This window comes from Hordeum vulgare, chromosome 5H (assembly GCF_904849725.1).
Source record: "Hordeum vulgare subsp. vulgare chromosome 5H, MorexV3_pseudomolecules_assembly, whole genome shotgun sequence".
NCBI lineage: Eukaryota > Viridiplantae > Streptophyta > Magnoliopsida > Poales > Poaceae > Hordeum > Hordeum vulgare.
Genome location: NC_058522.1, coordinates 551,733,971 through 551,745,103, shown reverse-complemented (window position 1 = coordinate 551,745,103; position 11,133 = coordinate 551,733,971). Strand labels below are relative to the sequence as shown.

The 11,133-nt window shown below is 43.9% G+C and overlaps 1 protein-coding gene across 1 annotated transcript; it reads right to left on the bottom strand.

The window, feature by feature from the left end:
• Positions 1-5,569: 5,569 nt before the first annotated feature.
• LOC123398971 (skin secretory protein xP2-like) lies at positions 5,570-6,691 on the bottom strand. Its single transcript, XM_045093407.1, has one exon. The coding sequence runs from the start codon at positions 6,689-6,691 to the stop codon at positions 5,570-5,572; it is 1,122 nt and encodes a 373-aa protein (XP_044949342.1).
• Positions 6,692-11,133: the final 4,442 nt, after the last annotated feature.

Here is an 11,133-nt window from a genome sequence, read left to right as displayed (position 1 = left end):
GCACAAGGTTTTACGCAGAAACCCGACATTGATTTCAATGAGACATACTCTCTAGTAATGAGTGGAACAACTTTCCGATATCTTATATCTATGGCAGTACAAAATCGTCTATCCATGCAGTTGATGGACGTCGTGACTGCATATCTTTACGGGTCACTAGATTCGGACATATATATGAAGGTTCCTGACGGAATCTCTGTCCCGAGTAACAATGCAAAACGCAACATGTATTGTGTAAAGCTGAATAAGTCATTGTATGGCTTGAAACAGTTGGGGCGGATGTGGTACAACCGACTAAGTGAGTTCCTTCTTGGGAAAGGTTACTCTAATAGTGATGATTGCCCATGTGTCTTCATCAAGAAGTCCTCCACAGGATTTTGCATAATTTCTGTGTATGTTGATGATCTAAACATCATCGGCAGTGCACCAGATATTGATAAAGCACGCAATCACGTAAAGATGAAATTTGAGATGAAGGATTTGGGTCAAATCAAATTTTGCTTGGGTATCCAACTCGAGCACCTTACCTCAGGAATAATGGTACACCAAGCTGCCTATATCCAGAAAATATTGGAGAAATTCAATATGGACAAATCCTACCCATCTAAAACTCCCATGGTGGTTCGATCTCTAGACATAGAGAAAGATCCGTTCAGACCAAGGGATGATGGTGAAGAGATTTTGGGACCCGAGGTTCCATATCTCAGTGCTGTTGGAGCGCTTATGTATCTTGCAAATTGCACAAGACCTGATATTGCATTTGCAGTAAATCTACTTGCTAGACACAGCGCAGCTCCCACCAAACGCCATTGGTCGGGAGTCAAGAATGTCTTTCGATATCTCCAAGGTACAAAGGATCTTGGCCTATTTTTTCAGTTCCAGGAAAAACTGGACTCTGGTATAATTGGATATACATATGTTGGCTATTTATCTGATCCCCATAATGCCAGATCGCAGACCGGCTTTGTGTTCCTACATTGTGGAACTGCTATATCATGGAAGTCTTCGAAACAGACCCTAGTTGCAACATCTACCAATCATTCTGAAATAATTGCTTTATATGAGGCATCGCGTGAATGCACGTGGCTTCGCAGAATGATAAACCACATACAACAGTCATGTGAAATTGGTTCTATCGAATCACCTACCATTATCTACGAAGATAATGCGGCTTGTGTTGCACAGATGCAAACAGGATACATAAAGAGCAATATCACTAAGCATATTGCCCCTAAGTTGTTTTATCCCCATGAACTCCAGAAAAGTGGTGAAATCAACATCTTGCAAGTCAAGTCATGTGATAATCTCGCTGATCTTTTCACAAAGTCTCTACCATCTTCAACATTCCAGAAATTAAGGACAGTAAAACTGAACCTAATCCCAGTCCTCTCACACCATTAGCAGTTTTGGCCGTTGGATCTCGTGTTCCGACCATTTTCGACCATCTGATCGCTGCCTCACCCCGCTATCAATTGCTAAGTGGGCTAGCCATCCTCAGGCTGGCTACTCCGGTGGAAAAATCAGTGCATTGTGGTTAACTGGGCTTGCTCCCGCACAAAGCCCATCGATCCGTAGACGCACCGATTAGGTCTGCAGCCCTTCCATATTATCGCTCCTCTCGTGACCGCTCGTGTCCTGTCTCACGACCTGGACGAATCTAGGCGTGCATAGGCGATGCGGGTGGCACGGCCTTCCCGGTCGCGGAGACCATGCCGAGTTCGTTCGAGCAACCCGGCCCGCACGCCGATGCAGGTACAGATGAAGCGGCGTTCGACTGTTCGATGGCGGTGAGAGAAACTGACTCGATGGGGTTAAAGGAGGCAATGAGTTACCAGTTTTTGCAAGCATTGACTAATTAAGGTGTGCGTTTTTTTCCCCAATCTGTAGCTGCTTCCATTCATGTGTGTACATATAGCCTCATCTTTTCGTGCTCTCAACAAGCTGCCTATAACGTGAGAGTGGGGATTGATTGCCCGGTGGCCACACCCTAGATCGTCAAGCCGACCAACCTGTAAAAGCGGCGGCAGCAAAGCTACGGGCAGCTTCGACAACGATGGCGAATCTACTTCAAGGACCTCCTCGTCAATCCCCTATAGGCTCGCTCCGTTTATGGATATGGTTGATGGGGATTCCTCGACAACATCAACCTGCAGGCGACCGCCGCCTTCGGCGACGACCACATACATTGACGCGCGCGCCCTACAACACCACATCCCTGGCTGCCTCCTTACCCTATAACCATCTGACCCGCTGTCGTCCTCCCAAGCCTGGGGCTGTTTGTCTATTTCCCATCTACGTGACGTGAGCACCCAGTAACATACTGCGCAACCGAGCATCCCACTCCCCTTCCTCCATCTGCAGTTTGTAACAAGGTGAGCAACTGAACACCCCAATCTCATTCTGCCTTCTGCAGTTTTTGTTTTGTTCAGATCTTGCTATTGATGGAACGAAGTGTTTATGCATGTCTGTAAATGGAACTCATAATTAGATTTGTGTCTAAAATTATGTCTTAGCTATGTTGAAATTCTGATTGACTGATATGGACAAGTTCTTGCTTTACAACAGTCAATCTATCAAATAAGCTTTTCCCACATGCATCGTTTGATCATCTCCATCGTGCAGTGCTAGGGAACCGTGTTTCAGTGTTTTCACTAGATCACTAGGACTATTTTTCCATTTGATCATTAAAAAATATTATCCAGAAAACAATCCTGTCATTTATAGGAAAAATTTCTTGGCATTCTATTTCTAATATAATTGCTTGTTTAATATCTCATCAGGATAGGCAAGTTGAAATGTGTAATTTTGATTTATTTTTTTGGTTTTACATGTCAAGGCATCAAGGGTACTAATTAGTACATGTGTTTTTGATAAAAGAATAAGTACATGAATTTGAGTGGCGTCACATGGAAGAGCGGCGTCGTTACTACCTTTACTCGTATGGCCCGCTGCCACAGTCACAACCACGACCCCTCGGTAACTATATTACCTAATCATATGCGAATGTGAGATTTTATTACCTTATTTTCGTCCAATTTGAGGTTGCTTGTTTTTTTAGTTCGTGAGAATATCTGGGGTCAGATAAGGCATGATGGTAAAATGGCGATTAAAAATCTTTGTTCTGGGATCTTGAGCCAGTTGCCTGGTTTCTGATACTTTTAAACGATAAATATGAACACTTACGAACGATGGTCAGATCTCGATTAAATTATATAAACAAGTCAGTATCTATTGATTAGTATGAATGCCACGACATTAGGTATTGTTTGGTGCATAAGGCCACCCAGATTCTGGCGAGAGGGGATCCTACAAATTAGAAGCCAATATTTTTTATCCAAATGTTCTCAAATTTTTGCAAGTGGCTGGCTTGCGATCTTACTCATTCTTTACATCAATTAGGCATCTCTCAGTTATATAATTGGGTACGGCTCTTCCGAAAGAGTGAAACAACATGATATGTCAGTGGTCATTTATCTATCTTAATATTTCGCTGTGTCTTAAAACAAGTGGCTAAAGTTTGCTCCACCATTAGAATTTGGAAAGTATTATAATTATTATGGGTACATATACACGCATGCACGTAACAATTATTAAATTTAGGGAATTCCCATTTGGTACACATGATCTAGATTTTATTTTCCCAGTTTCGAAGACACATTCTTGGTGGTGTTGTTTGCCAGCATGTTATTTCTTAACAGGGGAGCAATTATAACTGCTTGGCTTGGGAGATTACTCATGTAGTTATTTCATCGATTGATCTGCCTTACTAAGAATCATTTTTCTGTACGTCAATGTATGAATTTGTAAGTTTTTTGGGATGTAACACAACTTGACTGACTAACATTTTATTTGATACTGAGTTTAAGGAAACTTTTCCTATTGGCCATATGGTATTCTTCAGCATCAAATCCGATAAAGCACATGTTCTGTCATCTATGCTAAAGCAATGGAATTGAAAAGGCGCATTAGAAGGCAGCAAGACATGGTAAATGAAATGATATAGTTATGGATAGGACTGTGATTATGTGTTGAAGGACGTTTGGTGAGTCTCAGATTCTGGTTTTGCCTATTTATATATGTGTGTAGGTTTATTTTCTATGGTGCGTAAATAAATTACACGTTGTATATGCACACTTGTTTGATTATGAAATAAAGTATGGATTGATTGTACCAGTTATCGATTTGCCATGGGCTATTTCTGATGATATTATTTGATACGGTCTTCTATGCATAGCTCCAACTTACATTGATGATGTACTTGCAAATTACTTGGTTAACTTTTATTTGAAACAACCCATTGTGTACCTACAAATTTGAACAATTATATGCCTAACTACATGAGCCATTTTTTTAATTTTTCTCATATATTTGTTTCCTTATTTTCCCAGAATGGATGGGAAACTTACCGCTCTAATTATATAACTGGCATATTATTCTCCTAAGAACAAATGTTTGTTTTCTTAATCCAAAATTTCAATTTAGTATTGTACTTGAGTTGCAAACTGCCTGGTTCATTTTAACCTCTATATTTCATGCAACAATATACATAGGACTATTCCTACCATTTCCTTGAAAAAAATAAACGGGCGCAGCAACGCGCGCCAGCATGATCTAGTACCTTCATGGAATTGGTATGCGGCGGCTCCGAGATTTGCAAGAGTCAGGGGGAGTATCTTCCTGAACTGTTCCTGTTCAAAGCCTCATATTACACTCTTTTCCCCTTTATGAGTTTACTTTAGAGGTTCTCATCAAGGTTTTTAATGAGGTAATATCAACATAAGAACACATGTCATACTATCTGTTTTCCCCACCGGGGTTTTTAGGAAAGTATATACGACATATTTATTGTCCTCTTATTCTATGGATACATTTCATATGGAGTTAACGGAGGCAATAACCATTACATGCAGTATCATTTTCTCCTTATTTTCCCACAGGGTTTGAAGGAGTTTTAGCTGCATATACTACACCACTCCTTATATTTTTCCCATAGGGTTTTTGGAGGAGATTATTTCAAGATGATGAACACGCTCAAGGACAAGTATAGATTAGGGGGAGTGTTAGAATTTAATTAATTATGTAATTAGTTAAGTAAATCTCTACTTGTAACCGCACGTGGATCCCTCCCATGATGAGGAACCGACATATCCTTCCTGGAGCGTCGCCTCCAGGAACCGCCTTTCCCCTGGCATATAAGTGTTCATCATCAAAGAATAAGACAGACAGTTGATTCATTTTACTTCTCTCTCGTTTAGATTACAACAATATTCTGTCTCTCCAGCCAAACAACGAAGCGGAACCATTCCATTCTAGAAAAGTTATGACTAAACCCAAATGCATTTCATCCATGATAAATAGTTAAATCAAAAATATTAAACAAAATTGACTCACCATACTCGGAATGGAATCAAGACATTCCATTCTACTTTTTTTTTTGCCACCAAACACACACTAGAAACCATAAGTGCATCAAACAGCATCTTCTCGCGCACAACACCACGAGAGGACATGTGGAATCTAGAGCCAAAAAGTTTAGCCTAGGTACCAAGCATCATAGGGCGCGCGTTTCTCATGCAGGCGAATCGGCGTCAGGAGCGTCGGCGCCGGAAGGGGACGGAGCGTCGGCGCCGGAAGGGGACGAAGCGTCGGCGCCGGACGGTGACGGAGCGCCGGCAGACCCGTGCGATGGTGCGGCGGCAGACCCGTATGATGGTGCGCCGGCAGACCCTGAGGATGGCGAGTCGGCAGCTCCGGAAGATGGCGCGTCCGAGTCCGATGGGGATGACGACGGTGCATCGGCAGCTGGTCCGCTGGCGGCGCCATAGGAGGGGGCCGGCGCGTCAGCTGACGGTGCGTCGGAGGTTGGTGCGTTCGAGGGTGCTGGTGCACCGGAGCCCGATGCGCTGGATCCGTAGGAGGGGGTCGGCGCGTCAGCTGACGGTGCGTCGGAAGTAGGTGCGTTCGACGGCGCCGGCGCTCCAGCAGATGGTGCTTCGGAGGTCGGTGCGCTGGAGCCGGAAGAGCCCGTCGTGCTAGCACTGTCGGACGACTCAGGTGCGCTGGCACTCTCAGACGACTCAGGTGCGCTGGCGCCGTAGGAACCTGGAGCGCTGGCGTCCCAGGCCGTGGGCGGCACGGCGACGACGCCGGACATGGATCCAGACGCCTCGGTGATGAGGTCTAACGTGACGCGGAGCAGCTTCTCGAACTCGAGGCTCTTGGTTACGACGCCGTTCTTGACATCGCTGACGGGCGCGTCCTTGCAGCTCTCCTCGCAGGTGGACGAGCCGCCCAGCGTGGCGGAGAGCCAGGACTTGACCTCGAGGAACTTGGCGTTGGTGGGCTCGCGGGTGAGGGCGCTCAGGTGCGCCACTGTCTCTTCAATGTCGTCGGAGCAGCCGTCGAGGCACTTGAACAGGATGTCATCCTTGATACCGTTGAGCTCGTGGTGAGCGAACGCTGCCACCGTCGTGCCCACCTCCTTGGCCACGTACACGGACAGCTCCGCTAGCCGGCGCGCGTCCGCTGTCCGGGACTCCGGGTTGGTTGTCAGCGACTGGATGCAAACTTTGGGGAACAACGTCTTGTTGCACGCGTCCTGGAGGTTGTCGCTGTAGGGGGTGGGCTGGGCGGGGGAGACGAGGAGCAGGAGCACGACGAGGGGACCCACGAAGCGAGGCAGCCCGGCCATGGGGCTGGTCACAATGGGGAGGAACTTAGCAGTAACATCACACACTCCAATACAACTTTGCTTATGTGGCACGTATTTAGTGAAGAGAGAGGTGCTTGTGGTAACTAGCTAAGTTACCGGAACATCACACACTCCAAAAAACAATGAGTCTATAGTCTAATAAATGCATTGTTGCATGACACTACATACATGTTACTCCCCATTGTGGAGGTAGGAACATAGTCTAGGAAAGCGTGTAGGTTCCTACCTTATGTTACTCTCCATTGTGACCAGCCTGGTTGACGCTGAGAGCGAATCGATTCCTGGTGCATGTGTGTCTCTTCCTGTTGTGAGCAACGAACGGTGAGACTGCAGAGTTTTATATACGAATTGTTTGCATGTCTTTTGACGTGCAAAGTGGACGTACGGTCGGGGGCTCGTCTTGCTGCATGCATGGTTTGGAATGGCTTCCGGAGAGACGAACATGCCTGCGACAAGTGTTGGACCACTCTTTTGGTTTCAACTATATGTGTGGCTGTCAATTAATTTAGCTTGCTACTACTACTAATTGTCAACTATATGTGCGGCGCCATAGGAGGACGTATCCACTGCAACCCAGTAATTTGTGCACCATGTCTCAAAAGCGATTTGGCAGTGGCACCGCACCATCACCGGCCTCCCTTTCCCTGATATGTCCGATACTGGAATCCAAAACTTTGTCTAGTGTAGGGTTGTTTGTCAAGTGCATTTCGTCATGTATTTCGCAAATACTATGACAGTTGTTGTACACGAGAAAAAACACTAGGTAAATGGATGATGCCCGTCAAATCGCATCACTGGTAGAAAATAGAGGCTTTGGTCCAGCCGATAAAAGGGCTTTAATCCCGGTTCTGTTACGAACCGGAACCAATGGGGAAATCAGTCCCGTTTCGTGACGGCAGGGCGCCGGCCGGGCATCGACAGCCATCAGTCCCGGTTCAGATGAGACCTTTAGTTCCGGTTTGAGCAATACACCGGGACTAAAGGTGTGATGGCAACCGTTCGACATGCGCGAGCCCTTTTAGTCGCGGCTCATGGCTCAAACCGGGACTGAAGGTCCAAACCGTTCGATTCCCGTGCCTGGGAAGTTGTTCCGCGCGAGATCAAACGCTACAGTATTCGCGGCCCTTTAATAAACGAGTCTCCATTAGATACGTTCGTCCTCCTCTCCTCTCTTCTTCCCCATCCTCTATTTGATCTGTTCGTCTCCCTCCTCTATTCTTCCCCATTCTCCACCATGAATCCAATCACTCGATACGGGAAGGTGCTCGCACATGGCACGACCAATCTTGATGTCGTCTACACGAACGACAGCGCCAAAGTGACGAATTTTCTTTTCATGTTCGAGGAATGGCTTCAAGAGGAGAAACACAAGTTCATGGGCCTCGATCTCGAGTTCACGCCCGATGGTCGCGATGTTGTCGTCGTCCAACTTTGTTTAAAGCATCGTGTCATGGTCTTTCAGTGGGCAAGGTATGAAACTTGTTATAGTTTTAATTGGGGCTTTTCTTTGATTCATAGGATAGGAAAATTGCATAGGAATAGAAGGATTGGGAATGTCGAGAACATGTCATAGTTTCCTTGATTCATAGGAAAAATGAATAGGAAAATAGGTGTTTTTTTATTCATATAGGAACGGGGCTTTTCTTTGATTTTCATAGGAAAATTGCATAGGAACAGGAATTGGGAGGATAGGAATAGGATAGGAAAATTGCATAAGAATTTTTCTTATACATATTAGCCATCGTGCGAACATGTCATAGTTTAGGGGCTTCTTTTGATTCATAGGATAGGAAAGGCATAGGAAATAGGAAACTTGCTATGATTCTTGTTATACTTGTTATGATTCTTATTATACTTTGCCAAATTAGACTTGTTATGATTCTATTATATTTGTTCTAAAATATAGTATCTAACACATTTGTTCCATTTTATTGTTGCGGTAGTGACAAGCACTGTCCAAACCTCATGGAGTTCCTTCGCAGCGGCATATATTTTGCTAGCGTTGATATAACGAATGACAAGATCAAGATGAGACGCACTTGGGGTATTAGATACCAGCTGAATGCCACATTGATCTTTAGGGCAGGTTCAGGCTTGAGCATGATAAGACTTCAATAGCTCATATAGCAGCCGCCCTGGTCGACGAGGAGTACGCTGATATGAAGACAAAATTCCCCAAGTCAGGGCACAAACTTTGGGAGAAGACCCCACTTGACCCTATCAACATTGAGTATGCAACAATAGATGGGTACGTTACATATGAGTTGTACCGCACGATTCGAATATGCAATTATGGGCAGCGTCACTTCGTACCGCTAGTATCTCCGACTTGGGGTATTCTAATACGGAAGACGAGTAGTGTTTTCAATGGCAAACACTTTTATCTCTATTATGTAGTGCTTGGGTGTCTCTCCTAATTCGGACGAGTAGGTTTGTAATCTGGAAGAGTAGGATTGAAGTATCTATAATGGATATATCTGAACTATTATTTCTATTATGTCCTTGTTTAAGTACGGTTTGTGTGTAAGAATATTTAGTATGATGTGAGCAAGCTTTCTGAAGCATTGTGCTATATCTAGTTTTTGTCGTAACCCTCTCAACTTTTTAATACATGCTATGTGGGTAAAATGATGATACATTCCAACTTTTAACCTTTTCAGAGTTCATTTGTAGTGCTTTTCAATTTCAGGGTCAGTTAGCTCAAAAAATGAGTAAATGCAAGAAAAATACCAAATGAAGTCAAAAAGGGTTAAAAATTGATGATGTGGCTTTGAATGGTGCATGTTGAATGCAGAAAAATTATGGAGTTTAAATAAGTTCAAAAAATGAAATCCCTTTGTGACACATGAGTTTTCATGCGAAACCGTGACACTTCAAAAGAGATTGTCGATTTTGTACATGGAGTGCATCCATTTTTTGTCGTAACCCTCTCAACTTTTTAACACATGCTATGTAGGTGAAATGATGATACCATGCCAATTTTCAACCTTTTTATAGTTCATTTGTATTGCATTTTAATTTCAGGGTCATTTAGCTCAAAAAATGAGTAAATGCAAGAAAAATACCAAATGAAGTCAAAAAGGGTTGAAAATTAATGATGTGGCTTTGAATGGTGCATCTTGAAAGCACAAAAGTCTGGGGTTGCAATAAGTTCAAAAAAGTGAAATCCCTATGTAACGCATGAGTTTTCGTGCGAAACCATGATACTTCGAAAAAGACTCTCGATTTTGTACACGAAGTGTATCCAGTTTTTGCCGTAACCCTCTCAACTTTTTAACACATGTTATGTGGGTGAAATTATAATTGTTGGAAATATGCGCTAGAGGCAATAACAAATTAGTTATTATTATATTTCCTTGTTCATAATAATCGTTTATTATCTATGCTAGAATTGTATTGATTGGAAACTCAAATACATCCGTGGATACATAGACAACACACTGTCCCTAGTGAGCCTTTAGTTGACTTGTTCGTTGAACAAAGATGGTCAAGGTTTCCTGGCCATAGGCAAGTGTTGTCACTTGATAACGGGATCACATCATTAGGAGAATTATGTGATGGACAAGACCTAAATTATAAACATAGCATGTGATCGTGTTATTTTGTTGCTATTGTTTTCTGCGTGTCAAGTATTCATTCCTATCATCATGAGATCATGTAACTTACTGGCACCGGAGGAATACCTTGTGTGTATCAAACGTCGCAACGTAAATGGGTGACTATAAAGGTGCTCTACAGGTATCTCCGAAGGTGTCCGTTGAGTTAGCATGGATCAAGACTGGGATTTGTCACTCCGTGTGACACAGAGGTATCTCGGGGCCCACTCGGTAATACAACATCACATATAAGCCTTGCAAGCAATGTGACTCAAGTGTGAGTCACGGGATCTTGTATTACGGAACGAGTAAAAAGACTTGCCGGTAACGAGATTAAAATAGGTATAGGGATACCGACGATCAAATCTCGGGCAAGTAACATACCGAAGGACAAAGGGAATGTTATACGGGATTATATGAATCCTTGGCACAAAGGTTCAACCGATAAGATATTCGTAGAATATGGATCCAATATGGGCATCCAGGTCCCACTATTGGATATTGACCGAGAAGTGTCTCGGGTCATGTCTACATAGTTCTCGAACCCGCAGGGTCTGCACACTTAAGGTTCAATGATGTTTTAGTATAGTTGAGTTATATGTATTGGTGACCGAAGGTTGTTCGGAATCCCGGATGAGATCATGGACGTCACGAGGGTTTCCGAAATGGTCCGGAAACAAAGATTGATATATAGGAAGTTGGTGTTTGGATTCCGGAAAGTTTTCGGGCATTGCCGGCAGTGTACCGGGAGTGACGAATGGGTTCCAGGGGCCCACTGGGTGGGCCCACCACGCCCCAAGGGGTCCACGTGGATTTATTGGATGC